The sequence below is a fragment of the Hippocampus zosterae genome, chromosome 9 (assembly GCF_025434085.1).
Source record: "Hippocampus zosterae strain Florida chromosome 9, ASM2543408v3, whole genome shotgun sequence".
Taxonomy (NCBI): Eukaryota; Metazoa; Chordata; class Actinopteri; order Syngnathiformes; family Syngnathidae; genus Hippocampus; species Hippocampus zosterae.
In genome coordinates this window covers 17,752,328-17,780,016 of record NC_067459.1, presented here as the reverse complement: position 1 = coordinate 17,780,016, position 27,689 = coordinate 17,752,328, and the positions used below count along the sequence as shown (strand labels likewise).

Here is a 27,689-nt window from a genome sequence, read left to right as displayed (position 1 = left end):
CCTGTACAGTAGCGGCGCTATAGGAAGCGCGACGAGCTTCTTTCGACGTCTTCTCCGTTTCAACCAAGAGCGGCGGAGGTGTGCAGTGAAAGTGGGAAGTTAGTTTTACTCAGTGACACTGACACTTGACGAAATGGCTGAAGACAACAGTTATGAATCGATTCTTTGTGTGAAGCAAGAAGTTCACGTATACCGGATTCCGCCACGGGCGTCCAACCGTGGATATCGGTAAGAAAATGTTCACGAAACGTCCGGAACTGTCAAGTCGCTCGCTGAATGTTATCGGACACCCACTTCGCGTCAACACAATTTTTTGTCCATAAGTGACGTTTCAGGCTTTCAAACTATAAATCTGCCTTTCAAATTCTCCACTACCTGAAAGTTCATGAGCCCAAATGTAAGGTTGATTCACAAACCTACCTTTTGGTTGTGTAAAGCTATATTTTCCAGCCCTGCTTCATTGACAAGTCAGTCATTATTTTTGGACAAACTTTGTTTTGTTTTTACTATGAATGTCTGTTGATGTTCTGTCTTGTGCTTTAGCGTACGCAGTTATCACAACTTTATATCCAAACTTTAAAATTACTGCTCAAAATTGCTCAGATATTCTCCCGACATAGGGTAACTTGAGACCCAGCTCGCTCCTCTTTGTGCCCATTAAAATGTGAGGTCAAAAGAAACTAACATGAAACAAGAACTGCAAACCAAAGAACAAAACATTTCATCATGTGCCCATTGTTTCGCTTCCTGCCAATTGGCACGGGAATGACTTCTCTTTATAGGATTTCTTTTATCCAGCTGGCAGGATTAACGGTTCTGTTCTGACTTCTTGAGAACCTTTGATTTCACTTGCTCTAGCTGGCTGAAGCAGCAACTGCTCGTGTTGAAATGGTAATTTACTTGTTCTGCAAATAAAATGCATACCTACTTTTGCGCCACTCAAGTGCTCAGTGAAGATCTTTCTCTGGATGGAAACCGAGGCCTAGTGGCCCCTAATGCTTTTGGAAGTTTTGTACATTGGCCCTTTATCACAATAGAATAAATAGTCTAAATAAACATGAATATGTCCAGAAAAACATGTATAATTTGGAAAAGAAAAAAACACATCCATGTTTCAGTATTATCATTGAATAGTCTGCTAGTTTTATAGCCAAGAACATCTAATTTCTGCCACATGATAACCTACAACGATGGACAGGATGTTGCCTCTGATCAATTCATTGTGAGGAACAGATCTTGAGATTGGAAAACTCCTGAAATTGAAAAATGTACTTTTTTTCCCCTCCCTCCATTGTTTACAGTGCTGCTGACTGGAAGCTGGATGAACCCGCTTGGAGTGGGAGAATGAAAATCACTGCAAAAGGAAAGCTTGCCAACATCAAATTGGAGGATAAAAATACAGGTAAATGAATCTTGCACACAGTCACGCTTGTGTATTGAGGCCAGTTTCTCCCTGACAGACATTGTGGTTGAGTCTCCTGTAGCTTTCAATTTTTTGTTACAATTTTGGAGAAAATGGACGCGACAGGTTTTTCAGTTCAGATTCCAGCACCAATTCCCTAATCGAAATTATGGAAACAGACTCAAGAGTCAAACTCTCACCATTGTACAACCTTTCTTAACTGCAATGAACATTTTTACGTTCTTAACTGCTATGCTAGTTCTTCCCGTGATGTCACACGTTTCCAGCCATATTTTTCATAAAGCCAGATGGTACAATTTTTGGTGTAGATCCATTTTGAGGTACTACTGTATCCTGTTTGTGTTTGCAGGAGAGCTTTTTGCCCAGGCTCCAGTTGAACAGTATCCGGGCAGTGTAGTTGAAGCCGTCACAGACTCCAGCAGGTACTTTGTGATCCGGATAGAGGATGGAAATGGTAAGATATTTAAAAGGAATCTTACTTTGCAATAAAACAACATGTCACATTTCTTCCAGCAGTCATATGTTCATCTCCTCAAGTATGTGACACAAAATCTTTCACATCCATGTTTTCATCGTAGGCCGTCACGCTTTTATCGGTCTGGGCTTCGCTGATCGGGGAGACTCCTTCGACTTCAACGTTGCTTTGCAAGACCATTTTAAGTAGGTGAAGATGTCTTTCTTTTTTTCTTGGTACATAAGCCGTTATCTTGTCAAATATATTTTTCAAGCTGAAAATGGAATGAATTGTTTACTACAAGGTAGAATTAGTAGCTAAAGCTGCATTAGACAGCTTAGTTGTTCCTCTATAGTTCTACAAGAACGTGCTCTTATTTTGAAAGGTGGGTGAAGCAAGAAGGTGAGCTGGCCAAAATGGAAGCAACCCAGAGTGACGCGCCAAAGCTTGACCTTAGTTTCAAGGAGGGGCAGACCATCAAGATCAGCATCGGGGTAAATATATTTCTCTTGCAATTTCAACAAATTGAATAGACAGCCATAGAATACATTGGTAAAATGTCATTTGTCTTGTGACAGAACATCAAGAAGAAGGATGCATCTGGGACTAAGCCGCGCCCTGTGGCTGGAGGTCTGCTCCCACCACCGCCAGGCATCAAGGCCGGAGGCGTCATCCCACCTCCTGGCAGCCAGCACACAGTCACACCTGCGCAACAGCAAACAAACTTATGTAACTATATTTCTATTTCTATGATGGCAATCGCTGTGAAGGAGTCAGGCCCCTGAAAAAAAAAAACTTATGGTACGTGAATAAAGTAGTGATATTTTGAGGGCGAATATTTTAACCGGGTTGGGATGAGGGTGTTTGTGTTTTGATTTGTGTGGAAATATTGACATCATCCAGTTTGGATTACAAGTACCGTACATATATTTTTGGAAGATTGCAACTTCCAGCCATCTATTTTCTGTAGTGCTTCTCCTCATAAGGATCGCGGGTGAGCAGGCTTTCCATTTCCCCAACTACTCTTTCGGAAAGCTTGCTTTCTTTGGCTGCTGCAATTGCATTGTCAAAATTTACTTTTCATTGTACATTCATAGTCTTTGTTATTCATTCATATACAGTATACGATACCGACTAACGCAGATGCTCACCCATTTCCATGCTCCTGCATGTATCACCAGATGCTTACTTCATTTATTTGATCTGTCCTTATTTCAGCCCCTTTTTTAGATTTTGGGTCCTCTGTCCCTGAAACCCAACCCAGCGCTGACTTGTGGGGGGATTTTACATCTGCAGGTTCTAAGTAAGTTTTTTTATAGCATGTATATGGCATAATTGCTATATTAAGGTAAAAAATGACTTGTGGGAATTAAATATTAGTTTAATTATATTCATTCCCTCATGTGTATTTTGTTTTGCTCATGGTTCTTCTCAGTCACCCTCCTGTTTGTTTCACCTCCTCAGCTCCAGTAAAGATGCTGTAAAATCAGGCTGGGTGCAGTTCAGCTGATTGAGACAAATGTGCACGCATTCTGGTTGCATACATTCCACGGAAGGGATCATTGTGTGGGGAAGAAAAAGAAGAAGTGGGAATTGTAGGAAACTGGTCTGATGAACTCACAGCACGCACCCTGTGAGGGTCACGTACCAACTTGCTCTGGAGGGGAAAAAAAGGTCATTATGTACATTTAAAATCATCCTTTTTCATTCCTCTATAGAGTAGGATTCCTCTCTGTGCTTTTAGTTGTGGGGTAATGACAAACTATGTGATGGTTGGAGTTACTTCCCTCCATTTTTGCGTTAAATCAATCAGCATCTTATTTTTTAGGACCATTTCTCGGAATCCCTTGATAATCTGTGCAGAATCAAATCCGATGTATATTTTTCCCGCAGTCATACTTTTCCTGTCACACTTTTTACTTTTCAGATATGGAGAGGTAAACAGTTTTTCTTGAATTATTATTTCGTTTTAGTTGAATTCTTGTTTATTATTGGGATTGTATGAATGGGGACCTGCAATACTGAGCTCATCAGTGGCTAAATTGCTATTTTGATTAATAGTTTTGCATGCCCCCTTTAACATCAATATAAAAGACTTTTAAGCATGAATACCATTTCATGTTTTCAAGTTTGCCTTTGTTTACCCCAGATGTTTTTGTCCTTTTAATGTGCCTTTTACCCCCAAAAATGTCCTCAGTCGTATTCAAAGTTGCACTATTTAATTAAGTGCCTCTCTGAAAAAAAAATGCATAAAATGTGAACCTCTTTGTAAATAAACAGTATATTTCATGTTCTGTTTGTCTCTCGTTAATAAAATGCTTTAATTTGACCGGTGTATTATTGATACATACATTTACATGTATTTCTTACAATTACATTTGTTAAACATACTTTGTCATTAATGAGTTATATCTATATTTTTTTTCACCATTTTAATACATCAATTTTAAGTCTTTATTTGTTATTTGAGGGAAGCATGGAAAACCAAGGTCCCCGTTTTTTCAAGATTATTTTCAGTGCATGAAGAATGGTTTTCCGCGTATTTTTGCTATTCGCAGGCCGGCCCGGTCCCTTTCCCCAGCGAATAAGGAGGTACCACTGACTCTGCTAAAGATGCTTCTTGATCTGCTGTGTAGAAAGTTTGAACTGTTGACAATTAGCTGACATTGTGAGGGCTCAATGGGTACTGTTAGTTAAGCGAAAACATTCAAATTGTTTTTTAAAACCTCGATTGTTAGTGCAATAGTCTTATGGCTCCTCGATGCATTTGTCCTGTGGTAGTCCCTCCCCGGAAAAAGATGCGGGGTGCCTAATTCGGAAGCAGACGATTGCGGCAGTGAGTGAGTGGCTGCTGCAATTCCACTGCGGATGTTACGTTCGCTGACTGGATGTGATTGATTTGCTGTGGTTCACTCCCAAGAAATTCCGAACAACTACGTTTGAATCGTCTCGTGAGGTGAGCAACGGTGATGTCTGCGACCTGCACATGCGCGTTTACACGCTGCTTCTGTTTTAGCTGTCAATTTCATTTCGAGAATCGAACCGCCTGTCTTTGCCAGCCGTAGAAAAGTAGTTAGCGTGAAGTTGGGTGGATGCTACACGGTTTAATAATCAAATAAGCTCACGCTGCACTTTTTGCGCTAAATCTCTATAGACGCGCTGAGCTCATTGTGGATGTTGATAGATGGAACCCGCAATGTTGTTCCCTTTTGTGCCATTTTTCACATTATGGGAAGTACACGCCCGATGCAATGTGATGATGAATGGGAACTTGAATCTGAAATGCAAAAGTGGTTCGTATAAAATGCATGCGATGGTAGATCAACAGGTGGGATGTTCATCTTATGCAAATAGCAGAACAAACACTTTTGGGGACGTCTGCACAAGTAAAAGTGATAATCGGGGACCATTGACGTCACTCATGCCGGGGACAATTCATTAGGTACACAAAAATCCATCATTTCTCGCACCTACCTTTGTAATGGAAGTCAGATGACCGCCACTCAAAGGTGAGAAACATTAAAATTACCGTATCTTCGATCGTTAAAGATCTTTTTATTCGCAACCCAATCTTTTGAAATGGGGACCACGGATGCATAGGTTGCCTCAACCGTGTGCTCCAGGGTTGTGTTTTGGAGCCTTTGATATTTTCTCTGTAAGTCCGGTCTGTGACTATGCTGCCGCGTTACACTATCTACTTCAACCACTTTATTTGCTTTTTTTTTTTTTTTTAATCGTTGATATGGACAACTCGTCTTTGTTTGGATCCTCTGCATTTTCGGGTCAGGGTGGCGTCTTTAACCTTGGAATTCAGGGTGCAGGTAGTTGTGATGGCGAAGTTAACATGAAAAAGTAAGTGTTCTCACAATCAGGGAATTCAAATGAATGCAAGTGTCAAGGGCAAGCGGGGGTCTTGGTAGCGGGGGGGGGGGGGTTTCTGGTATTCACTGTTGGTCACTGTGACAAATTGACAATCCTAACAAAGTCGTGCAGAAATCCTCTTAATGTTACATTCAAGTTCCTTTTACAGAAAATTGTTGCAACGTTGTTAACAAAAGTATTTCGCCAATGACTAGATGGATACTTTAGTCATCCCTTGGGGGAAATGAAATTGTCACAGCAGCAGTTCGTACTGACAAATAAACACTTACATACAAGCAACCAACAATCTGAAAAAGCAAATGCAAGAGCGGCATTTGAGAGAAGAGTAGATAGAATAAATGAGATTAAGGTGTTGCCTGTTGGTGTGTGGTAAGTAATTGTAGTCAAAATATGCTCAAGCAATAGTTATACAATGTGCGCAATGTTGACAATGAATTATAATGACATATTGATCAATTATGATACCTCCCATGAAAAATGTGTAAATAATAATGTGTGTGAATGACATTGCACATTGAACACGTACTTGAAAAATGAATACAAATTAAGAGTCATGAGGACAATAGGTACAAAAAGGTTACAAAATGAACAGAAGAAAAAATAACGTGCAATAAAATAATCACTTAAAAAAACATACATAAGTACATTAAAAATATAACAATGAAATGATCGTCTCACAGAAAAAGTCTCAATATTACGGAACATGCCCTGAGAACAGATCCATATTTGCACTGAGAAAGTAGCTCGCTTCCCTTCATCCTTCCCATATATTACATTTTATGTTCATCAGTTTAAAATGAAATTAGTAGCAACAGAAGCAACTGCAGAATAAGTGACAAAACAAGACAATCACAGACTGAGTTTCGAAACAAAAGCTTTTTTTTCCACTCAAGGCCTGTCTGCTAACCCTAACATATGAAGTCATTTTCATTCTCGTGCAACCCTTTGTAGTGAGTGTGTGGGCTGGTCCGTGTGTGGGAGTAGAGGGGAAGTGGGAGGGTTGAGGTGGAGGGCTGTGTGTCTTTAAACCTGCTAATCCTGCTGCCCTCAATCTGTGAGGAGGAGGCGAGGAGGACGCATACTACGCGTCTGCCTCCAACGCTATCGGCTCGCCTTAAACACTAGATTCAAAAATTTTTTTTTGTTCTTTCTTAAATTCATTGGAGTTCATCCTTTCTGCTGCGATGAGTGTAGCAGAAAACAAGGCCAGCGATTCCAACAAACTGGAGTCGGTGATACAGGTGATCTCCACCGGAACCACACACACACACTAACACACACACACACAAACCGGCAAACATGGCTTCAGACGTGTATCTGATTGCATTTGTCGTTTTATTGCAGCCTGAATACACATTCCACTGTCATCATCACTTTTCTTCGTGTTGTCTTTGCGTTGCCCTGAGCTACATTGCACAATGTTCACCGAGTGTCGCCTTGTGCACTTCACAGTTTCATGCGCAAATGTCCACTTTGCTCATCAGAGGTTGGAGGAGAGTGTTTTATCTGAAGAGAAGAGGCTGACTGTCCGGGGCCCCTCGCCGGATGCCCCACCTACATGTCTACCGGCAAGAGTTCGTGAAATTGTCACAAAGAACCTCAACGAAAACTGTGAGTGGCCTCAATGAAAATAAAATATTGAGTACAGTATATTCAGTAGCCTTTCTGTCTTCTCAATGCTCTCGTTCTGGTCGTTGCAGCTACAGGGGCCATGTCCTCAGTCATGTCCCTCCAGGAGGAGAATCGGGTCCTTCAGGGAGAGCTGGCCAAGCTGGAGGACCTGCTGGCACACAGCAGAGCAGACCGCGACGAGCTGGCCATCAAGTACAGCGCTATCAGCGAGAGGGTAAGGAGCCCGGAAGATGTCTGTGCCTGACTCGGCAAGTGCCATATGTGAAAATAACATGCTCTGGAGGACATTGTTCAGTGGGTTTTTTTTTTTGGAGGGGCGTGGGGGGGTGTCTTTTTTTTTGCTCTTTCTTTGTCTGCGATTTAGTGGTCTCCCAGGTGATAGTGCCTGGAATGAACTGAAGTGCACTGTTGCCATGGCATTTGTTACCCGGGGCGACTGCAAACAGGGGCTTGAAGTGGTTTTGATGAGGGTCTCTTTGTGGGCGGGGCACAGCGGGCAGTTTTGAATTAAAAGGGAGCATTCCAACAAACACTGTTCAAAATAATATGTATGAATGGGCCACAATATTAGGTACACTTGTACAATCGAATTTGGTTCATCTCAAAAATGATCATATTTATGGATTGGCTTGGTAAGGAAGTGTTTTTAATAATGTGATTTTCAATGTGGCTGCGGTTAACAGTGATGAAGGACTGGACTGCATCAGACTGAGTAGGGCTGAACAATTCAGCAAATTCATATTGACATTACAATGTTTTAAATGCAATTTTCAAAACTTTAAAGGCTGCAGTTTGGGGGAAAAAAACAATTTCAACAACCCCCAACTCCAATTACAATAGATTACATTTCAAAATCGTTCGGCACTGATACTGAGAACTGTATCTACTATTTTGCTTACCTCATTTAGCTATGGGAAAGGGACAAAAACTACTTTGATAACATTTTGTTTGCTCCTTCGCTTTCTTGGGCTACACATTCATTATCTTATTCTGTCTCATTGGTAGCAAAGCATCCACATATTTGCGCATTTCTTATTTCTTCCTCGCTCCATACAGTTGGAGCAGACGCTACGTTTCGATTCCGGGGATGGCGACCATGACTCTCCGGAGTCTCGCAGCCTGGCTCAGCAGAACGTGGATCTGCGGAGGCGGCTGGATGAAGAGCAGGCGGCCTACAAGAGAAAACTCACCGCGTATCAGGAAGGGCAGCAGAGGCAAGCGCAGCTCGTGCAGAGGTTGCAGGCTAAGGTTTGTATTATACAGCTGCACCTTCACATGTGATGTAGTTGTGAAGGCGTTCCTGATGAATGCGCTGTGTGACTTTAGGTGCTTCAGTACAAGAAGAGGTGCGGAGATCTGGAACAAATGTTGCAGCAGAAATCGACAGAGTTTGAAAAACCCAGGCTGAGTGTGAGCAGCTATTGATGATTTGACAGGAATCTTTTTTGTTTTTGTTTTTTTGCTACTCTGTACTACTTTGTAATTAATATAAGAGACATAGAGCAAGAGTAAAATCGTGTTTTCAATTAGGAATCCAGTGAAACGCCAAACGGTCGCTGTCCAGATGAATCGAACAGCAACCTTGAGGATGCTTTAATCCGTCTTGAAGAAGAACAACATCGGTTGGTGATGACTGAAAACTCAACTGTGGCGTTCTTTGGCTTTACTACCCTCGATCAGCAATATCAAGCATGTTCTATTTTCAGGAGCAGCAGTCTGTCTTCGGTGAACGGCATGCTGAGGGAGCAGTTGGAGCAGGCCAGTTTGGCCAACGAAGCTCTCAGCCAGGACATCCGCAGGCTCACTGCCGACTGGACGAAAGCCCGAGAAGAACTGGAACAAAAGGAGTCCGACTGGAGGAGAGAGGAAGAGGTGCCACAAGGATGCTTACCATGCCTTTTTGCATTTGCGGTTGTCGCCGCCTTTTTTTTTCTTTTTTTTTCATGGTCTGTGATACTCTCCTCAGTCTTTCCACAGTCACTTCAGCAGCGAGCACAGCCGCCTGCTGTCGCTGTGGCGCCAAGTAGTCGGGTTCCGTCGGCACATCTGTGAATTGAAAAGTGCCACTGAAAGGTATGTAGATGGGCATGGATGGTTGACAGATGGGAAGATAAAAGCTGCGCAGATGGATGGATTGGTATAGGCATGGATGTATACACTGATAGATGAATGGATCTACACTGGTAGATGGATGGACACACGATGGATGGATATCAACAAATTGATGGGAGAGGAGCACCTATGGATGAATAGATGGAGAGGTGGACTGATGGATGGATGGTGAGGTGAAAGCTGCACTGCTGGAAGAGTAAATGGGTAGACAAATGATGGATGGATAGATGAACGGATGATGGACAGATAGATGATCGCTGGATGATCGATGTGTTGTTGGTGGATGGACAGTTGAACTATTGGATGAATCGATGTGCTGATCAAAAGGTGGATGGATGGATGGGTTGGGAGCTGGACAAATGCCTTGATTGATGGATGGTGGATGACGGCGAGATGTTATACTAGATGGGTGGCTGGATGTTGGATGGATTGATGGGTGATAGTTAGCTGGGTGGTTGGTTTGATGGAGCGACGCACTGATTGATGGCTGGGAAGATGGTTGGACAAATTGATGGATAGAAGGTGGTTTGGGGACAAATGACGTATTGGTCGATGTATGGAAGGGATAAATGGATGCAACGATGATGTGTGTGATCATGGTTACCTGGGTAGATGGATTGACATTGTGATTTTTTTTAATGAAAGATGTAAATTTCCCTCCCATGCTCATTTCTGTCCCGCTCTCTACCCTCCAGAGACTTGTCAGAGATGCGTAACGAGCTGGCTCAGGCGTCGCACTCTGCACAGGTGTCCTGCGCGGGTCTTTCTGTCACACTGAGCACCAGAGAGGGAGGAGTCGCGTTGGCCCTGGAGAGCGAGAAGGCCCTCAGGATCCAACTGGAGCGGCAACTGAGGGAACGAGTGTCTGAGATGATGAACCTTCAGGCCAGGACGGACGCAGAGAGAAGCGAGCTCAACCTTAGGTCAGAGGCTGCTACACAGTGCCACCAAAATCGAAGAACCTATCACGGATGTAAATGATTAAATGACCAATTATGGTCTTTTGTGTGCCAATCAATAGGTTGTCGGACTCTGTCCGTGAGGAGGAAAGACTGAAAGGCAAAATTGAGGAGAAAGAGAGAGAACTCGTTCTTCTGTCCAGGAAGCTCGAGGTGAGTGGAGACTCAGTACAGGATTGCTGCTGTCATTCAAAAATGTTATAGCAGATTTAGGCATCTATTCGGGGTTGGGTCTATATAAGTCAAATGCATTGAAACATTTTAAAAATTTTTTTATGTTAAATCAAAAAATGTACTCGTTTTTTATATGTTGTTGGAGGAAAGCGGCCTTCTTTCCTCCACGTGTTCGTTGAATTTCAGACGAGGGGAATGTTGGTTCTTAAAATAAAGGCTGGAGTCCATGAACAGTTCCTTTGAAGCTTTTAGTAACAGAATATTCCGGGCACCCGTGAATTACAAACAATGGCTGCGGGTCACGAGTGCAAAGCAGGAAGAGAATCATATCATTTTTATACCATCAGAAGGGCGGTACCGAGACACACGGTGTGATATAACTTTCGTTTCTCCTAAATCGATTCTCAGCTTGGCGCATTCCTAAGTTTGTGCGTCTTCAGCAGGGAGTACTCCAATTCTAGGTGATGATCGTTACAAGGACGCAAAGCTACACTGAGCGCATGGGAAAGTTATACAGCATGACCAAATATGAGCATATTACAGACTTCAACATACTTTTACACAATTAATCCACACTTAAATAAGGTAAATTACAATGCAGTAAATAATAATACAATGAGAATGTACATGTATAAGAAAACATGTTCATCTATCTATCTGGCTAGCTAGCTAGCTAGCGAATCAGCTATCTAATCTGAGGTGCAGCATTTAGACTAATTTGAGTATTAATTTGTCCACAGTTTCATTTATGAACATAATACATGTGTTGAATGAAGACTGATTTCTTTCTTTTTACTTTTTTATCTATAATATTTTCTGTCAAATTATTACTGTATGTGTTTTATGTTCAATAAACAAACAAACGAAACGATTTACAGCAAAGTCCACCGTATGAAATACAGTAATTAAAGAAGATCTTTAATATTTTGGTCTCCATCATACTTGACATTTCATCAAGGCGGGAAAAGCCGAAAGGAAAAGAAGAAGATTATACTAGATGTTTCAAATCTGTCAAATATTTTCAATATCTTTGTGTAGCTTTCTTATGTCACTAAAATGTCACAAACACCTTCTCGTACATTGCTGTGCAGTTCCTCGGTGCTACAAAGTACAAAACAACATATGTCTCTTTGGAAATCAAAACTGAGCATTGTTATCTTTGAAACGGCATAATATCTGATACAGGATCAATTTAGATTTTGATTATATATTCCATTCTACGTTGCCTCCAGGAGCAGAGCAACAATGATGGGAGTGACATGCAGCTGATGAGAGCTCACACTGAGACGTTATTGGACACGCTGCGTGACATCGCTCAGGTGAAAAAAAAAACTGCTGCACATATGGCCATGTCTTCTTCAGACTGTTAGGATGGAAGTTCATCATGCTATTGATTTTTTTTCCCCCCCCCTAGACGGTCTTGACAGACGCAGACTCGTCGGAGGCAGATCAGGACAACTCTGCGGCCCCACTACTGGCCTTTATCCACAGCTCCTCCCCTGCTGCTCCTCAACGGAGGTCATCCTCCCCCTCAAGGTTGACAACGCTCTCAGCTCCCCCGGAAGCAACCTTATCTGCTCTACGCTCGGCAGTCACGCACAAGACACTCTTGCTGCAGGTGACATACGCTGACTTCCCACAACATTACACACACGTGCAGAATTGTACAAGATTCAAAAAGAGGACTGCATCAACCTGCACTTGCACATTGATCAATGAAATACTCTCTTCCAACCCTCCTACATCTCTGTTTTGTCGGCAGGATGCCCGAGGGCGTTTGCTGTCAGCCCAGTCCTCCATACAGCAGTTACGAAAACAGCTCGCTGAGGCCGATACGGTCAGAAGAGAAGCGGATCAACGACATCTCACGCTGCAGAGAGAGCGAGACGCCGCCCAGCGCGACAAAGAGACCACGCAGCGAGAAAAGGACCGCCTCAGGCTGGAGAGAGACACACTGGCCAGGTTCCGTATTTGTAATTGATTTGTTTCTATCATGTGTTAAAGTCGGGAATGGAAAACACTCCTTTACCCGCGTCGCATCACACCTTTCCCACCACTATATGCAATACAGGAACTTTAAAACATCACATGCATTTATTTCTATTTCTCTATATTTCCATATATTTGGTGTCATCATATATTTTTACCGGCGGGCTGGTAGTCCAGTGGTTAGCACGTCGGCTTCACAGTGCAGAGGTACCGGGTTCGATTCCAGCTCCGGCCTCCCTGTGTGGAGTTTGCATGTTCTCCCCGGGCCTGCGTGGGTTTTCTCCGGGTGCTCCGGTTTCCTCCCGCATTCCAAAAACATGCATGGCAGGCTGATTGAACACTCTAAATTGTCCCTAGGTGTGAGTGTGAGTGCAAATGGTTGTTTGTTTCTGTGTGCCCTGTGATTGGCTGGCAACCGATTCAGGGTGTCCCCCGCCTACTGCCCGGAGACAGCTGGGATAGGATCCAGCACCCCCGCGACCCTAGTGAGGATCAAGTGGCTCGGAAGATGAATGAATGATTGAATATATTTTTACCAAGTGTCTCATTTTTCCTGTAAATGTAACATTTCAATCTCTCATCCCTGCTGCAGTGAGAAAGTGAGCTTGGAGCAGAGCATGAAGGCAACTCAGAACAGCAATCAGACTCTGCAGACGGACTGTGAGAAGCTGCAGCTGCTTCTGACATCCGCACAGCGGGAGAAAGACCACCAGAGGGAGGAGAAGGAGGCCGCGGTCCTGGAGAGGGACCGCGCCAAGGCTGAGGTTCAGAGGATGTAAGTAGGCTAATTGAAAGTGAGTCAGCGTTGCCGACTCGCACTCTAATCCGCAAAGTCTCGCCCGGGCAGGGCACATACGCTTACTGGAAGTCATTCGGGACAGTTTGATTCGATTCTCTTTGGCTCGCATGATTGCGCCTTCTTCTTGTAAATTGCGTAACAGATAATGAGCAGGGTGATGTGTGGGGAGATTAGTAGAAGGGTGAATAAATGGAATTCAAATCACTAAACAACCATGTAGCGGTTAGCTAATGCTAATCTGGACAGCTACCGGTACCTAAATTCACAAAGCCACCACTGGCTAACTGAACCATATCCTAAATGCCATTTACATTTTTTTAATGGGTGTGTGTGTGTCTGTGTGTGCTTTTAGCCAGAAGCAGTGGGACCAGAGTGAAAGCCGAGCATCCGCCCAGCGTGGTGAGCTTTCTACAGTGAGGGAGACTCAGCAGCAGGCGGAAGCTGCGAGGCAGTTGCTCGAGAAAGAGCGAGCCCAACTTTCTGAAGCGCTCACTCGGGTATGTACGCCGGTAGACCGTCTCGTCCTATTTAGCGACCCGAACTCTGACCTTTGTTTTTCTCTTTTAGGCGGAGAGCAGCAATGCAGAATTCTCTCTACTGATCAATAAACTCCAATCTGAGGATGCGGCATTAAGGGACTCTTTGACCAAAATGTGCAGCATGAACGAGGCGCTGTCCCAAGATAAAACCGACCTTAATACCTACATACTTCAGGTAGATCATAATTGATTTATTGTGATTATATATTGATTTATATATTGATTTTTGGGGCAATATCGATTGGGTTCAACATGAACTCTGCGACTAGCTGGAGGACGAGAAGGCCCTGCTGCAAACTCAGAAACGTGAGGCCGAGCAAGAGAAGATGACCATCAAAGATGAGCTGGTCCGGTTAGAGCAGGACCGAATGGAGCTGGACTCCTCCCGCTTTACTCTGCGCCAGTCCCTGCAGGATACTGAGCTGACGCGTGTGGGGATGGAGGCGGAGCTCCAGAGTCTCAGGGCCGAGAGACTTAAGCTGCAGGAGAAAGTCACACAGGTACAGGTGTTGTCTGTCATATTGATAAATAGGAGTTCATTTATCAATATGACATGCTCTCTTTTGGGGACCTCCTTGTCAGCTCTGTACTGAGGTGACCTCCTTGGGTTCTGAATTAAGCCTCGCCAGAGGAGTAAGCCAACAGAACGAAGCCACCTTGGAGGAAGTCGGGCGCAGTCGGGCGGAACTGGCCAGAGACAAAGCGTCTCTTGTAGTCCAGCTGACGGCATCCGAGAGAGAAAACGCCGCTCTGTCGGAAGAACTCTCCGCTTACAGGCGCGTCTACAGCCGGGGAATCATTTTAACACCGTCGCAGGCCTTTTGTAACGTGTGGGTTTTTACGCGCGCAGGTCGGAGCGTGAGTCTCTGGAGACCGCTCTCTTTGAGGTGCAGCATCAACTTGCTCAGGTGGAGTCATGCAAGGAGCAGCTCGGCGTAGACAACCAAAACCTTCGAGCGCGCATTGAAACGGCAACAGGTGAACAATACGGAAGGAGGACGATTTTTTTTTTGCTCTCAACAGAGATAAACGTCAACCCGCCATTTTTTTTTCTATTTTATTTCCATGATTTCCAGCTGAGTCGAGGCGTGCTCGTTCTGAGGCAGAGAGCGCACTGGCGCAAGTCGAGCGGGAAAAACACATTCTGACTCAGACGTTGAATGCGGCGCATCTGGAGGCCCAGCAAGCTTTGCGCAAGGCCAGCTGCGAACATCAGGAGGAGGTGGAGAAACTTGTCACAGAAAAGGTGAGGTCATTCGCCGCCTGGTTCCAGATGGCAATAAATAATGTCACAAATCAGTATTAGATCACATCATCATTATTTGTGGTTGTGGCCGGTCCCATCCACAGGAAGCCCTGCGGCAGAGCCTCACGGTGGCCCATGACAGCGCTCTGAAAAAGCTGAGGCGCGAGGTGGAGGAAGAGCTTCACAAAGCACAAAAAGAGAAGGAGGAGCTGCAGCGCAATCTGACGACTCTCCTGCATGATCGAGATCAGAGTCTGCTGCAGGCGGAAGCAGAGAAACAACAGGTTAGCATCGCACTTGGACACATGATGATGACGCAAGCATTTGAATGAAAAAAAAAAACAAAACGCTGTGTGGAAAAGGTATGTAGGAAAATGGAAGAAATGTTGAGGTTGAGCGTATGAGTCTGGACCTTTCCATAAATATTGCAGTGTGTGCTCATTTGAAAACCGGAAGTTACTGTTCCAGTTCATCCTAAAGCTGTCTGCAATCTTTCCAAGCATCAGGTTGACAGATATCGATCCACTCTTCCAAATATGGGCATGAGCTCTCATCAAGCTGTTTATTGCTAATCCCGGTTGAAGTTGACTGTAAAAGTAAACAGAAAACAATCATAAATGCACAATGTGTATTTAACCAAAGCAAAGGTCCACTAGCTAAATGCTAACACACAATGCAAAAATCGTTGCCCAAAAAAAAAAACAGATGAATCCATTTGGTTTGATTCCATTGGGGAAAGGTGCTTTGAGATACGAGTGCTTTGAGTTACGAACATGATCACAGAGTAAATCAAGCTCTTGAATCAAGGCACCGCTTTATTTTCATCTTTCCAGGCTCTGTCACTGAAGGAGGCCGAGAAAACGGCGCTGTGTGACAGAGTGTCCAGTCTGCAGGCCGAGTTGTCAGCCTTGACTCTGGAGGCCGAGCGCAAGGCCCGAGCAGCGGCTCTTTGCAAAGAGCAAGATCAGGTGAAACATAAGAAGTACAACATACCATTGTAAAAAAACACAACAAAAAATGTTTTACTGCTGTCAATGTATCCTTATTTTAAAACATTGACAGAAATCCATTTCTTTTCCAGGCCAGGGTGAGTGCTCTAACCAGTGAGCTACAAGCGGTTCGGTCTCAGCTCGAGGGCGCTTCTGCCCTTCACGAAAAGGATCTTCAAAGTCTGCGAGCGACTCTGAGCGACTTTCAGTCACGTGCTGATGGTGCTGTCAAAGAGGTGCGCAATTCTGGAGCGATGTTCAAGGCGCACGAGTCACGCTTTCAGTCAAGCTGAATTTACATTGCTCTACATTGTGCTCTCAAGAGTCAAAATGGCGTCATAGTGTAAAAAATAGATATATAATATTTTCCAACCTGGCCAGCATATTTCTTTCTAAGTCTGCGGAAAAATGGCAGCACGTCCATTATTGTATTTCATTCCAGCTGTTCATTTCTAACTTATGTGTTCTCGCTTCAGCTCAACAAGTGCAAAGCTTCTCTGGCTGTCAGCGAGGAGAATCGAGATGAGCTCAGGCGAGACACGCTGGAGGCAGAGCGTCGTCTCAACCAAACGCAGGACGAAGCGGAAAACTACAGAAGGGAAGGCACGGAATTGCGTCGCAGTCTGAACGACACCCTCAAGGAGCGAGACACCCTCAGCCAGTCCAATTGCCAGCTGAGGGAAACTCTACGGGGGGCCGAGACTGAGAGAATCAGGTGGGCGCTCTCAAAGACAGAAATTTAGGCGTCGTTTAGGATACTTTGGACAGCGTGAGTGTGTGTTGGTTCAGTGTGAAGCGACAGTGCGAGGAGAAGGAGCAGAGACTGACCGTGCTGCAGGAGAATTTTTCATCCGCTCAGAAGGAGGTGACGGAGCTGCGCAGCTGTCTTAGGGAAGTTGAAAGGTCGCGACTGGAGGCCCGACGAGAGCTGCAGGAAATGCGCAGACAGGTGAGACGGACCGTCGTGTAGATTCTTTGCTTTATTTGATTATTTATTTGAATGGCCATAAAAAAAATATTTGGGAAAGCTTAAACAATTGTGTAGTTTGGGGATTTACACAGTAGCGTCAAATGACATGTGGACAGATACAATTAACTCTAAATGATTTATACTCCGACCCAATTTTGAGGTCAAGTGAATTTTGTTGTTGTTTTTGTTAAATTGGCTATCTTTGATCGATCAACCGTTGACAGGAAATGAAAACCAAAGAAGCCATTAATCCACCATCCAGATGACAACATAATAAACGGCCTTTGTGTGTTCCAGTTGAAGGTCCTGGATGCAGAGAAGGATCAGAAAGGCAGGGATGTCGCAGAGCTACAGACCCGCTTGTCCTTGGAGGAGCAGCGTGAGGAAGAAAGAGGGAAGGAAGTTTTTAGCCTCAAGCACAAGTTAACTGAAGCCGAAGGTATTCAAGACTCCCTGAAGAGAGAGGTGAGGATACGTAAATTCTTTTCTCTTTGGATTTACTGCCTTGAGTTAGGCTCCTTTTCAAGGCGATCAGAGATAAAGAATAGACACAAAAAAATTATGCCAACAAGCACAACAAAGAACAGCCGCAGAACAAGATCAAGAAGTAGCAACAAACTAGATGAATCAAGCAAACAAACCAAGGTTATATCAAGTCATGTCAAGAATAGAACTGATGTTAACTGCATCAGCAGTACATTAAATGTAACAACTGGCAGAATTTGGACGATTTCCAGTCACTGCACCGCTTTAGACATCAGGTGTGCCGTGGGAAATTCTCCAATGTCACAAGGTTAAATCCATAGATCCATCCATCTTCTACCGCTTATCCGGGGCCGGGTCGAGGGGGCAACAGCTTTAGCAGGGAAGCCCAGACTTCCCTCTCCCTAGCTACTTCTTCCAGCTCTCCCCGGGGGATCCCGAGTCGTTCCCAGACCAGCTGGGTGACATAGTCTCTCCAGCGTGTCCTGGGTCTTCCTCGGGGTCTCCTCCCGGTGGGACATGCCCGGAACACCTCACCAGGGAGGCGTTCAGGAGGCATCCGAATCAGATGCCCAAGCCACCTCATCTGGCTCCTCTCGATGTGAAGGAGAAGAGGCTCGACTCGGAGCCCCTCCCGGATGACCGAGCTTCTCACCTTATCTCTAAGGGAGAGCCCGGACACCCTGCGGAGAAAACTCATTTCGGCCGCTTGTATCTGGGATCTCGTTCTTTCGGTCACGACCCATAGCTCGTGACCATAGGTTAAATCCATAGAGTCAATTCTAAACTAAATTCAGATAAAGTTGTTTAGGACTGGGTGCCGCTACATGAACAACATCTTCATCCCAAAAGTAAAACAGCTTCAATTGTCCATTTTGTTTCTCTCAGGTCAACCTGTTTCAGAAACGTCTGGCCGAGTCTGAGTCTTGCTGGCGGCTTTGCGAAAGAGAACTGACCGCTCAGCTTCAAGAGGCCCGAGGCTGCGAGAAGAAGCTGCAGGACGAAGCCAAGAACTTGACGCTTCGCGCGCAGGCAGCCCAGGACTCGGCCGGCGTGTACAGCCTGCAGTTGAGCGAGGCCCAGGGACGACTGGCCGCCACTGAGGCTGAGCTAACGCGAGCCGAGGCCTCCAGGAGGGACCTGGAGTTTCGTCTGAGCGGCCTTCAGTCGGCGCTGACCAGAACACTTGGCATCGGCGCTGGAGGAAGAGGGGGCAGAGGGAGGAGCCCCGGGGGCAGCTCCGCGTCTCCCAGCCCCATGTCACGCCATCACAGCATCTCACCGCTACGCTCCTCTCTCTCGCCTCCTAAAGGTAGAAACCAGATGAGCCCTTTTTCTCACTTGTGGGAATTGTTCAGCGGGACCGGTATGCAACTTTCTGTCGACATTTGTCTTTTTTTTTCTTTTTCATTTTTCTTCATAATAAATTTTTTAAAAACTGTGGAGGTTTTCACTAAATTGCGTTTGGCATGTTTGTTGCTAATTAAGATACAGTAAACTAAGCTAATTCTCATTCTCAAGGTGGTACAACAATGATTGTTCCGAAGTATCACGAAATAACTCATAAAAACGATAGCTCTATCTGTCTGTCTTTCTGTCTGTCTGTGTGGCTAGCTCGCTGTCTGTCAAGCTAGCTAGCGGTCTGTCTGTCTTTCTATTGTGTGAAGTCTCCATTTTTTAAATGAACTCCTGAAATTTTCTATGCTATTCAAATTTATTGAGACTCACCAATCTATTTGAACACAATTAATCAAGTTAAATCTGGATCGGATGAAGAAAAAAACAACACCAATTTAACATTCCCTGACTGCTCTAGAAGACAAAATCCCTTAAATATGTTCAGATGCTTATATCTGAACAAATCTGATCAAATTAGATTGTGTTTTTTGTCTTATCTTATTATTTGGTTCGTTTACATCCTGGAGGTGGATACATGTTTACCTTCTCTATCTTATTGAGTTATTAATATCTTCAATAGTATATTTTTCTGAAATGTAAATGATATCGGTCCTATGTGAGCATTTTTTGCCCCAGTATCAGATTCAGCTATTTAGATGCTGTCTTAATGTCTTACAGAATTTCACACAAGCACCCCTGACAATACTCTGGGCTCCAGAGCCGTTTCTCCCGAGAGGGGAGTCACGCCTCTCCCACTCTCCCAGTCAGAGCTCGATCCTGACACTCTACGAAGTGGTCTGAAGGACTTCCTCCTGGAACTCCGCGAAGCACACCGAGAGCGGGTAAAAGAATCAAAATGAATCATAGGAACAAAGCACTACTTTTGTATCAATACGGCTTTTGGAACTCACTTCAACATATTTCCATTGAAACAAGATGGCACAAGATGGCACAAGATGGCGTCAAAAAAATTCGTTCATCGCTTTGGCCTGAGCACCGAAACAGCAATTATTAATACCGGAAAATAGGTTAAAAATAACGCCACGAATACGTGAATTCACAAATGACAAACTGTGACTGCGCGGGGGTTCACTGCAATTGTTCCAAGAATTGCCAATGGTCACATTTTTGAAATACTTTACATGTCTTATTTTCAAGGACGATGCTCTGTGTCAGTTGGGTGCCGTCAAGCTGGAGGTGGACGAGCTGAGGGCCGATCGAGACTTGGCTCAGAGTCGCCTCGCTTATCTGCAAAAAAAATTACAAGACTACCAAGAAGGTGTGCATCGTGACTACTGCTTTTTCATCGTGCCTGCAACACGAACGAATGTTGCCTCGGCGTGTGCGTAGGCAAGCGAGGCCTGGACGAGCGTCTGACGCACGCCCAGCTTCAGCTCCATCAGCAGGAGGAGGCGGTGAGGAGAGGCGACAGAGAGAGGAGGACGCTCGCCGACAGGGTGAAGGAGCTGGAGCGTGTGCTGCAGACCTGTGAAGCGGAAAAGAAGCACACACAGGTACGCATACGCGCACGACTACTACACAGTTTGTGACAGCTGATGGACGCCGCACGACACTCGACAACAATATCTGAGCAGGATAATACAATAAACAGCAGATGGGCTTTCACCGCCTGTGCCGTCTCATGCCAAGCTCTCCTTATGTCTGCTTGTGATGCCAAACTAAGCAAAGTATTCTGTATGAATGTTTCTTTTATGAGGGATTCTACAGAATTCTACATAAAAAAATCTTATCTAGCCTAGAAGAACAACTAAGGTTGAACACAGTTTGTTTTAGAACAGGGGTGCCCAAACTTTTCGGATCGAAGATCTACTTTTCGATCAACTGACCTCACGGGATCTACCCTTACCGACGTGCGCGCGCGCAAACACACACACACACACACACACACACACACACGCACACACGCGCACACACGCCATGATGAGAAACAGCCTGAAACTGAGGCATGCGACGCACTTCTATCTAACTAACTTCTATCTACTTCTATCTAACTTAACTATCGTAGCTCACAAGTACCATTTTAAAGTGCTTCCCTGGACCCTCCTAGATTCCTATTCTTTGCCCGTGCCCTCGGTGAATTGTACACGAAGCAAACTCTGAACGAGAAGAATGACGATAAAAGCTGCAATTGCAGACTGCTGAGCGCTAACAACTTCCGGTGACGTAATCAGGCGCCACCATAAATTCAAGATTTACCTGCTTGATTTTATTTTTTTAATATTTATTTTGTGAAATTGAGACTGATAGGATGATTAGGGTGCAGCGTACATGAACACCAAAAAATATGTTACGAACATGTACAAAGACACACAAATGGTTGTTTTTTTTTTTTTCTCCTCGACACTCTTCAGATCTACTCGGGACCTGTTTTAGATCTACCGGTAGATCAGGATCTACCTAATGGGCACCCCTGTTTTAGAACAATGGTCAATTTTTTGTCTTTTTTTTTTTAAGTTATCATAACCAAAGGGAAGAATGGAAATGGAAATCATGTTCCAGAATTAAATGATCACATCATCAAACCTTACTTGACTGTACAGGTTCTCTTTTGAGGTTAACATACTTTCCACTAGGGCTGGGCGATTCATCAAAAATGAATCACCATATCAATTTTGGCTTGTGATGATCATAAAAACATTAGAATCCAAGAAAATCGATGCTTGCAACAAGCATGCTATGCAAGTTATTTTGCCCTCCCCTAGCATTCTTTAAGACGTTTATTGACATCCCACTTGAAATAACGAAACACACAACAAAAAGAATTACTCCCATTGTATATTTGAACGCAACGTGTGCTGCCTTTTGAAAACATTCCCACCTGATGGCTCGTAGCAGATAATGGAAAACCTCATTGATGAGAGAGCAAACATTTGAATGAGAGCTTTAGAAACGTGTGAAGCTAACATTTCCAAACCTAATGTCAAACAAATGAATTCTTCTGTCACCTCTGCCCTCCCTCCACTTCTCCAGGAACAACTGGATAAGCAGCGAGCTGCAGAGTTGCGACTGGAGGCCGAGAGGAGGCGCCTGCGGGAGGCGCTGGAGGCTTCCGAAGCGCGGGCCACCCGGGTTGAGGTGGGTCGGCGCAGTCTGGAAGGCGAGCTGCAGAGACTCAGACTGAGCCTCGGAGACCGGGAGGCCGAGAGCCAGGCCTCCCATGATCGCCATGAGGCTCTGCTTAAACAGGTACAGTCAAATCATTTGTCGCTTGTTGGTTCTCTGAGCAACAACGTAATTTTATGCTTTTGCTTTATTAGCTTATTTTATGTTTTTAGTTTCATGAAATTCAATAATGTGGTTGTAGTTGTTTCCAACTGCAGTATATCATAATGAGAGGAGTTTCTCATATTTTCTCATATTTTGGTGTCTCACATGGGTGGAGTTATCCTTCTTTTCATATTTTCATAGATGCACATGTTTAGAAATGGGCGTTTGCGCCGTTGTGGGCTCATCTCATTCCCTTTCAATTCAGTGCAGTAGATACGCATGGTAACATGGTGGAAGTATATCGTTGGAGTTCATGCGGGAGATCAAAGCTTGCAAAGTACACTCATGCCGACAAATGAGGGAGACAAAATTTTCGGTGTCCCCCCGCCAAAAAATGACATATTATTAAACTTTATTGTTAAATTAACACATCACCGAGTGGGTTGATCATAACTGCTCTTTTTTTTTTTTAACTTACTGAATCGGAATTATTGACACTGCACTCCTCTGCTGTTATTTTGGGGGTAAACATCACAGGTAACAGACGGGGAAGGCCGAGTGTCCCTGCTTCAGACGGAAGTGGAGCAACTGACTCAGGCTCTGCTCAAAGCCGAGGAAAACGAAGCCGTGCTACGGGAGAAGAACGCCTCCCTCAACCAAAGCCTGCAGGAGTTGGCGGCTGCTCACGGCAGCGCTCAGAGCCGCCTAACTGCCTTGCAGAAGGCCTTGAGTATGACCGAGCAGGAGAAACAACACCTCCAGGTGGGGGCGCAAATAAAATCAGGGCGAGACAACGGGGCTGTAGATGCACTAAAATGATAATTTAATGGTACCTTGTATCCATCAGGAGCGAATCGATGAATCCCGCTCGTCGTTAAGCGAGGCCAGGCGCAACATGGCTACCCTCAATGAGCGCATGCACAGCCTGCAGAGTGAGCTGCACCAGAGCCAGCTCCAACGAGAGCAAGTGGAGGCCGAGTTCACCAAGAGCCAGGAGGTGGAGATTCTGTTCACCAACTACCGTATTGGCCCGAATATGAGACGGTGTTTTTTGCATTGAAATAAGTGGGGGTCGTCTTATATTCGGGATCTAGACATTATACCCATCCACGACGCCAGATGGCGCCAGATACAATTGAAGCGACTGCTGAACTTGACTCCCAGGCCAAAGCGAACCCCTGTCACGAAGAATAAAAATAAAAATAGCGGTAGCACGAAGAAGAAAAATAAAAAAATAGCGGTAAGAAAGAAAAGAGAAGACAAAAATAGAAGTGATAACAAAAAATGGAGAAACTTAAAGACAATCTGGAGAAAATTGGGTCAGGTTAACCGGCAGCCGAGGAGAAGGTATGATGTCATTTACATTTTAAAAACCAGAAGCCATTCATTTACGAATGTGATTGCACTTTAGGTTACATATTTAAATGTTGAAATTTTAAGATTTGAATCTCTCATATATATTGCTATGATCATTTGTTTCAGATGGACTGTAATTATTTTCTGTGTAAAAATTAATTTGGTGTTCAAAAAGTCTTTTTTCAAACTTGAGTCTTGAAAAAGGGGGGTCGTCTTATATTCAGGGCCGTCTTATATTCGGGCCAATACGGTGCATCAATCATAATTTTCCCGCGAATTAAATGAAATTGGATATTTTCCAATGGCGCACCTCCTGAACTTTCAAAGCGCACAAATGTGCTGCGGCACAAGGGGGTAGGGATCATGACGCTTGGCTGTTGGCAAGCACGCTCAAATCTACGTTAATCTAGACGTTGTCCACTGGGATACATTGCGGATCCTGTACTCTACTCATCGCCAAATTTAAGCTGGACACACCGTAGACCACTTGGAGGATTTGTGCCTTATTTAACGGCGTCTCAGGAGCTTCACTCAAGAGACCACGTGTGACCGCCATGTTTCATCCGCAGCACGCTAGCGTCTCAGATGTTGCCTACCACTCTTGTGTTGTCGTTCATTGTGCGGCAGGCTTTGCGGCAGCGTTCGTCCAGCCTCGCTGACGCCCAGCGCGGCGCCCAGGTGGCTCAGGTGGAGCGGGCCATGGTGGAGGAGCGTCTGCGTAGTCTGCAGAAAGCTGTGGCCATGCTGGAAACGGAGAAGAAGGATGCAGAGAGGCAAGCGGTGCGGTTGGAGAAGGATAAAAATGCCTTGAGGAATACGCTTGATAAGGTATCGTCTCCTGACCTTGAAGCTATGGCTCACTGAACCCTGGGTGTTGCGCAAATTTTTTTTAAATAAGAGCCACTCAACAAAAGAGATGCTTGCACTAACACTGCAACAGTCACAGTTTCTGGCTATACATTAGATGAAAATTAAATGCATCCCTGCTCAGGTCGAGCGTCAGAAGCTGAAGAGCGAAGAGGGCAGCATGCGTCTTTCGGCTGAGAGAAACCGATTGGATCGCTCCCTGAACACTGCGGAACAGGAGCTGCAGGAAGCCCAGCAACAGATTCTCATGCTGCAGGTAACATACACATCTACAAGGGACGGATGGATAATTTGACTGTCTGATATGTGCTGTACGTGGTACACGATGGCTAGATTATAACAGGAGTTTTTAAAATTCTTTTTAAGCTTCGCACTGAATCTCCTAAGCCATCATTAAGCATGATGTCATCCATCCCGTTTTTATTTTATAGACTTGAACATGCTTAATGGTCAACCCACGCTTCCTCTCTCACTGTGTGTGTGTGTGTGTGTGTGTGTGCGCGCGTGTGTCATGAGTAGACGCAGATGGCTGACATGGAGCAGTCCCACAGTGTGTGTGAGAGTTTGGTCAGGCAGCGTGATGAGACCCAGCAGGAGGCTGAGAGGCTGAGGGCCAGCTTCAGGGACCTGGAGAGGACTCTGGGCTCCAGGGAACGCACGCATCGGCATCGGGTCAAAGGTCTGGAGGAGCAGGTAGGTAGCAAGGCCTTGCAACTCTGAGTGTGTCGGGGAATACAAAATAACATTTTCTTGTGTGACCGCGTCATGGTTCGGTAGCCTGATTTTGATGCAGGCAGCATGGTTTCAATGAAAATTTCGATAACTGTTTATAGTAATCGGACAAATAATTTCAACCCAAAAAAAATCGAATTAATTAAAGAACTTATTTTTGGCTCCCTTACTGATTACAACAATAAAAATATGAATTACAGGCAGGACATTGACTATTTTATAATACTTGATAGTAATTGTTTAACTTCACAACAGAGACCAAAACAGACAAAAATTGGCCAATTGTCCGTCTGTTTTGGCAGGATGTTTAAATGTCATTTGTTTTATGTTGAAATGTGTTAAAAATGTGTAAAATAAATGAAGCATGGGATTCAATAGATTGAATCATATCTGTGAAAATTGTTCTGTGCGCAGGTGTTGACCCTGAAGGAGCAGCTACAAGAGGAGATGAAACGGCGACAGCCGTCACTTCCGTCCTCATTCCTTTCCACGGCCAACTGAGAAGAAGAATCAGCAGCAGCAGCAGCCGCGCCACCATCAGGGAAAATGACATCACCGGTGGCCGAAAGGCAAAAATGTGAACTCACACTCCTCGATATTATCTGCACAATTGAATGATCTGTATCAACGATTCTGTTTTTTATAAAGACGTTCATTTTCGCACTTCATCATACTGAGAGATGTCTCTTAAAATTTTGGTGGCCTTCTTCGGCTACACTGGGGAACAAACTCCGAAACGCAGCCCTCAGTGTGATGCAGTGTCATTCTAGTGTCAATCAAAATAGAGCATATCTTTTTGAAAAGGCAAAACTGGTTCGGTTCTTGTAAACCGGGCTGGTGTACCTAATGTAGTGGCCACTAAGTGGATTTGAGCCTGCCTGTCATTTGAAGAAAGTATAAGCTATTTTTCGTCCACATTCCAACGATTATGTTAACAGGAGGAAGAGCTGCAATACAATTGCTCGAAAAAGTGAAAAGGCCATATTTACAATACTAAACGCTATTTTAGTACTAAGCATAAAAAGTCATATACTTTTAAGTGTGACGGAAAAGTAATATTTTTTTTAAATGCTAATTATTTCAACAGTACAGTATTGGCTCACTGTGTAACTGCTGCAAGGGTTTCCAAAACTTTTACCCGGATATGGTTCTGCTCTAGTACACAAAAATATATATTTTTTTTGTTTTCTCAGAATGAGAACATATACTGTGTCACTGTCATGACAAATAACATCAAATGCCAACCAACATGAATCCAAAAGCCTTATGCTAATATTTTTTTTGACATTTTGAGTTGCAGCATTAAGTTTCGGGAACTCTGCCAGATGATTAACAATGCCACATGTACAGTATGTTTGTAACATCGAATAACCATTTGTGGAACCTGAATAAATGAGTCAGTCACATGCTGAAAAGCTGTTGTAAAAAAACCAAAACATTTTATTATCTGTTAATGATGATAGTTTTACAAAGCAGCAGTCGCGCTTTGGGAGAAGCCTTCTTAAAGCATTTTGTTACCCGCTTGCTGCTCAAAAAGCTGAGGTCATCTTCTTGGCTGATGTCAGTGCCTGCTTTGACTGAATGACTTTTATTTTAGGTACAGTATAAGAAAAAAACAACATACAAAGCGCGTGATTAATACGGTACAGTATGCAAAACAAACTGAGGGGTCTCCGCAGCCAGTCGCATCTCTTAATACAGCACCAGTGTGATGAGTTTATAGCACCAGTGATTTGTTACAGTCATCCCGCTTCTTTGGAGTATACGGATCCAAACGCACAGGCTCATCATACATGGGGGGGGGGGACAAACAGCTGTGCATGAGAAATAGGAAGAGGTGACATTATAGCGGTGATTTCCAACCATTAGCTCATCCAGTGAGCCCTGGGAAATAATGAACAACTACTGTGATACTCTTGAGTAGAATTTTGCTTCTGAAAGAACATTTTTTTTCTGTTTAGTCGTGAGTTTGGAATAGATTACAGCAAACCCTCCTCCATCGTGGGGTCCGTGGGGTTAGCGGTCATGCTACTTTTGTGGATTTTTTTTTTTCAGTTGCACCGTAATTGTTTTTTATTTTAGGGTGTGATGACACTTTTGGGCACTAGGAAGTGGCACAATATTGTGTATAACTACATTCGAAAGAAGAAAAAATACGAAGTTTCTACCTCATTGTTGCAGAGGAGATTAGAAAGCGATTGAGTGTCTCAAACATCCTGCATTTTATACAGAAAGCCACGCTTGAAGGTTAATTTTATAAGATACATCTTTATATGTATACTGTGGGATTTGTTGGCTAGTTTGAAAAACATTTTTTGATTTGTTTCATTGTTTCACTGTACAATATTTTAATTTTGTCGACTGCTCTTATGGCTCTCTCTCTCTCAATATATGAAATGTGGTTATCTTGTTTTAAAGTGTGTTTAAAAAATCCCGAATGCTATAAAAACATGCCGA

General features: G+C 44.1%; 2 protein-coding genes across 2 annotated transcripts; both read left to right on the top strand.

Moving 5' to 3' along the window:
* Nucleotides 1–41: 41 nt before the first annotated feature.
* On the top strand, nt 42–4,206 carry necap2 (NECAP endocytosis associated 2). The gene is made up of 8 exons (XM_052076707.1): nt 42–228; nt 1,302–1,402; nt 1,773–1,877; nt 2,002–2,083; nt 2,263–2,371; nt 2,456–2,606; nt 3,096–3,180; nt 3,342–4,206. Exons 1-8 carry the CDS (start codon nt 134–136, stop codon nt 3,385–3,387), a joined length of 774 nt encoding a protein of 257 aa, XP_051932667.1. The 5' UTR covers nt 42–133; the 3' UTR covers nt 3,388–4,206.
* Nucleotides 4,207–5,865: 1,659 nt separating this feature from the next.
* Nucleotides 5,866–26,507, top strand: LOC127607896 (rootletin-like). Its single transcript, XM_052076644.1, has 37 exons — nt 5,866–7,000; nt 7,244–7,370; nt 7,460–7,605; nt 8,448–8,639; nt 8,718–8,801; nt 8,922–9,013; nt 9,098–9,263; nt 9,358–9,464; nt 10,199–10,426; nt 10,525–10,615; nt 11,869–11,955; nt 12,051–12,254; nt 12,399–12,598; nt 13,218–13,400; nt 13,777–13,921; nt 13,992–14,138; nt 14,233–14,463; nt 14,546–14,739; nt 14,814–14,941; nt 15,040–15,209; nt 15,314–15,493; nt 16,043–16,177; nt 16,291–16,434; nt 16,675–16,913; nt 16,988–17,147; nt 17,466–17,633; nt 18,540–18,963; nt 19,728–19,891; nt 20,208–20,328; nt 20,400–20,563; nt 22,041–22,256; nt 22,815–23,039; nt 23,125–23,274; nt 24,261–24,461; nt 24,625–24,756; nt 25,020–25,193; nt 25,647–26,507. Exons 1-37 carry the CDS (start codon nt 6,944–6,946, stop codon nt 25,731–25,733), a joined length of 6,063 nt encoding a protein of 2,020 aa, XP_051932604.1. The 5' UTR covers nt 5,866–6,943; the 3' UTR covers nt 25,734–26,507.
* The last annotated feature ends 1,182 nt before the right edge of the window (nt 26,508–27,689 follow it).